Genomic DNA, 3,707 nt, shown 5'->3' with positions numbered 1-3,707 from the left:
CAATAAAACGTTACTTAGTGAATTAGCTACTGCAACATCTTCAGACCCAGTAATAAACTTTTGAATTGTGAACCAAAGTAATAACTAGCTAAATTACTAACACCTTTACTGCATTGACTCTGTCTTTCATGTAGGCTATTACAGTCATAATACAGCTTCAGTAGCTCAACTGCTATAATATTTTGCCAGGTTTGATTTACATGGAAAACAAATACTTAAAAATGTAGGCTATTTACTGCCACAAAATGTAAAAATCTATTAATGTAAATAATATGTGCATGAAAAGGTGAATGTTTAACTGTAAATTTAGAATATATATCCATCTGTCTAACCCCACAGTATCTATCTATCTATCTATCTATCTATCTATCTATCTGTGGCTCGAAAAAGTTTAAATATAACGAACTTTTATATTAGCCTAAGCCTAATATATTTTGCAATGGTATTGTAGCTTTGGTCAAATCTGTAGAGAAGCTGTTAATGTGACTTCAGTAGAATGACACTAGATGCCGCTCTGTTTTTGTAGATAGAGATACAGAGACAGGCGAGCGAAGAAGTCTTGGGGTCCTGTTTCATGTGTTTCTGGGATACTGGCGGACTGACTGTGCTCTGAATGTCATGGCGACCAACTGTCCCGAGGCTTCGTAACTGATACGAATCAAGAAGTCCACAACACAAGTGAGTATATGTGGGTGAAATATTTCTCAAGAATTGTGGCGGCCTGATTTAAGAATACGACAGGAATTACCGAGCTGAAGGCGGGTATAACAGACAAGCGCGGTTTGTTTGCTGTAAAGCCTGTTGCGAGTAGGATGCTAAGCTAATACAAGCTAACGAGTCTTTGTCCGCGTGATCCGCGAGACGCGTATCCAACCGTGTTTATAATGCGTTATCACTTTCTACGCCCACATAATTTAATATTATCACACCAAACGGATTGATTATATTGTACCTGTTTATGAGCAGGCAGTGCAGTTGCAGAGCACGCTTGTAGAGTTAGCCTTTGTGGGATGCGCGTGTTGCGTTAGCTGCGCGGGAGTGCATCTCCATTCTGTCTTCTGAATGAAACAACGTGCAAACAAACATGTAATGCAGTACTATAGGTGCTTATATTAACGGTAAGCATGGTTATATTGTAATGAAAATGAAACGTTCACAAAAAGATGTTGTCTCTCCATGAGGTGCATAAAAATAAAACAATCAGACGAGTTGTCTCGTGCGCTCTCTTAACCGTGCTAGCCGGTTTGGTCAACTGCATCTTACATCCATGTAATGTAGTAATATTCTTATATTTGTACTTCTGTATGCTTGGCCTGAGTGGCCGTTTGCAAACACTGCACTGACTGTGTTACATTTTTTTCCTAAATTGCTGCTGGTTGTCGTCGGTTGTATGCTTACAACAGGTTAACGTAACAATTAACTTGGTAACCACTAGTGTCAACAAACAAGAGAAACATTTTACACATTCTAAGAGTTCACAAATTAAGCGTCAAGTTTTTTAAACCGTAGTAGACTTTTGGGGCCAAATTGGTTACCATGGTAAGTTTTTGTTAGGATTAGTAATTTAATTGGGTGTGGTACAGTAGCCCACTTAGGATAACCACTTATGATAATCATAACTTAGTTGTGTACATATTGGGGCATGTACTTCTAGCCATCATAGTCAAACAAATCTAGGTAGATTTTATATATATATATATATATTCCCCTTGTGATTTTACTGTGACGTAACTGTAGTATCCATGTTATTTTGGGGAAAACTGATTTTTTTAAAAATGGTGATACCTAGTAATAAATTTGTGTAATGCTTAGGGGTAATTTGTATGAATGACTGAAAGTGATATGAAGACCCTGAGTTGAGGGATGCATTTAATCAGTCCAGTTTACATATGACCAGTTCTGAAAGTAGAGAAACTCCAGTAATCGTTCTATAGAATCTCTGCCATTTAAACTGTACTTAATTTGGGACACATTAAGAGCCACTATCATAGTCACGCTGATTCAGTGTCCTACTGCAGCATCACAAATTATATAATAATCAGGCCTGATTCACTGGTTGAAGTTATCTTTTTTTAATTGTGTCGAAATCAAAAGTTCACATCAATTTGCCAGGCTGACGTTATTATGCAACAGCTCTGCTGATTGAGTGCAAAGAAGCTCAGCCAAGTGGGTCAGATATTATGTAACAAGCCCATAAAACATCCTTTCAAATCTTTATATAAGACGCATTATAAGTATTTTTATTATTTTCAAGGCTCAACATTAAGGTTTTTTGGCCCAGTCATTCAGATTTGTACTTAAAATATTTTTACTGGCTGCTTTGCAAATTTTTTTTTTAAGCAAAGTTTATATATATCAAAAATATCTCTTATTTTAATTGTGTTTTAATACATGTTATGTTTTCTTTACTAAAAATAATTTACTGTAAGAGCTGTGTAACTCCATAGAGGGATATAAACACACTTCAAAAAACATGTGCAGGAAAACAATGGCATATGGTGATTTGATTTGATTTATTTTCTGCCCATTCAAACTGATGCATACAAGACTATCACAAATGAGTGTTGCAGAATCTCACTGCTTTGGTGACATAAGCAAAATTCACAACAACAATGCATCACAGAAAACAAAATGTTTGCATAAAAAGTTTCATCACCACCATCCTTTTTTTGTATTTGTGTGGTGTTTTTGGTTGGTTTGCTGAATTTATATGTATTTGTTTTCAATTTCAGAGTGAAAACGGGTTAACGCATTTCGTGTCCGATTTACAGAGCAAAAACTACAGAAATAATCGCAAAAATTAAGACTGGGATTCAGTTAAATCAGTTTTTGAAATGGAATGTGCCGTAAACACCGGTCCTGGTAAGTTACAAAGTTTTAGTACTTTATACTGCCACAGTTTTAGCATTGTGCTTTAATCATGTGGAATGTTGCTAATGGCACATTGATTGTTGGTATAAGTGCTTTCCATGTTATCATATATTCAGGCATTTTCATTGTCTTCTGACTTCTCCCACATTTTTCTCACAAATAACTTGACTGATAATCCCAGTATTTGTTTTAGATATAAGTGTGATATTTGGGATTCAGATATTGTTATCATTAAAGGGTTAGTTCACCCAAAAATGAAAATTAGGCTGTGTTTTACTCACCCCCGAGGCATCCTAGGTGTATATGACTTTCTTCTTTCAGACGAATCCAATCGGATTTAGGGATGCAGCGATTAACCGGTTTCACAATTAACCGCGCTTTAAAATCTCACGGTTAATTAATCGTAAAGGCTCCGCTACACCGAGTGTTTCTGTTGCACAGAACGGAACAGTTGCAACGTGCGCCAAATGAAAACAAAGTTACACTAGCAGTGCACCAGCTTAAAATGCTGTGCTTATCAGAGACACGGAGGCTACTACACACACTAGATTAACTATGACAGAGGAACCAAACTGCGATCCTTTATTTCCACCAGAGAAATGCCGATAGTGAAAAGTCGATAGTGTGGGACAATTTTGGGTACACCAAGAATGACCAGGGCGTCATTTAAAGGGGTCATATGACGTTGCTAAAAAGAACATTATTTTATGTATTTGGTGTAATGAAATATATTTATGTGGTTTAAGGTTAAAAAAACACATTATTTTCCACATACTGTACATTATTGTTTCTCCTCTATGCCCCGCCTTTCTGAAACACGTCGATTTTTACAAAGC

At 36.4% G+C, this 3,707-nt stretch overlaps 1 protein-coding gene across 2 annotated transcripts in view; it reads left to right on the top strand.

Moving 5' to 3' along the window:
* Positions 1–511: 511 nt before the first annotated feature.
* The window catches only part of sona (SON DNA and RNA binding protein a), a 19,268-nt gene continuing 16,072 nt past the window's right edge, over positions 512–3,707 (top strand). Inside the window, exons 1-2 of one of the 2 annotated variants that reach the window (XM_016562786.1) lie at positions 512–678; positions 2,772–2,862. In XM_016562786.1, the coding sequence (XP_016418272.1) occupies positions 2,835–2,862 (28 nt within the window). In that variant the 5' untranslated portion in view covers positions 512–678; positions 2,772–2,834. Of the gene's footprint in view, positions 679–2,732; positions 2,863–3,707 lie in introns of both variants that reach the window. The other variant, XM_016562785.1, reaches the window with a different exon arrangement.

This window comes from Sinocyclocheilus rhinocerous, unplaced genomic scaffold (assembly GCF_001515625.1).
Source record: "Sinocyclocheilus rhinocerous isolate Xijiao unplaced genomic scaffold, SAMN03320098_v1.1 scaffold289, whole genome shotgun sequence".
NCBI classification, from domain to species: domain Eukaryota; kingdom Metazoa; phylum Chordata; class Actinopteri; order Cypriniformes; family Cyprinidae; genus Sinocyclocheilus; species Sinocyclocheilus rhinocerous.
The sequence above is the reverse complement of the archived record's forward strand: the minus strand, read 5'-3'. Positions and strand labels throughout refer to the sequence as shown.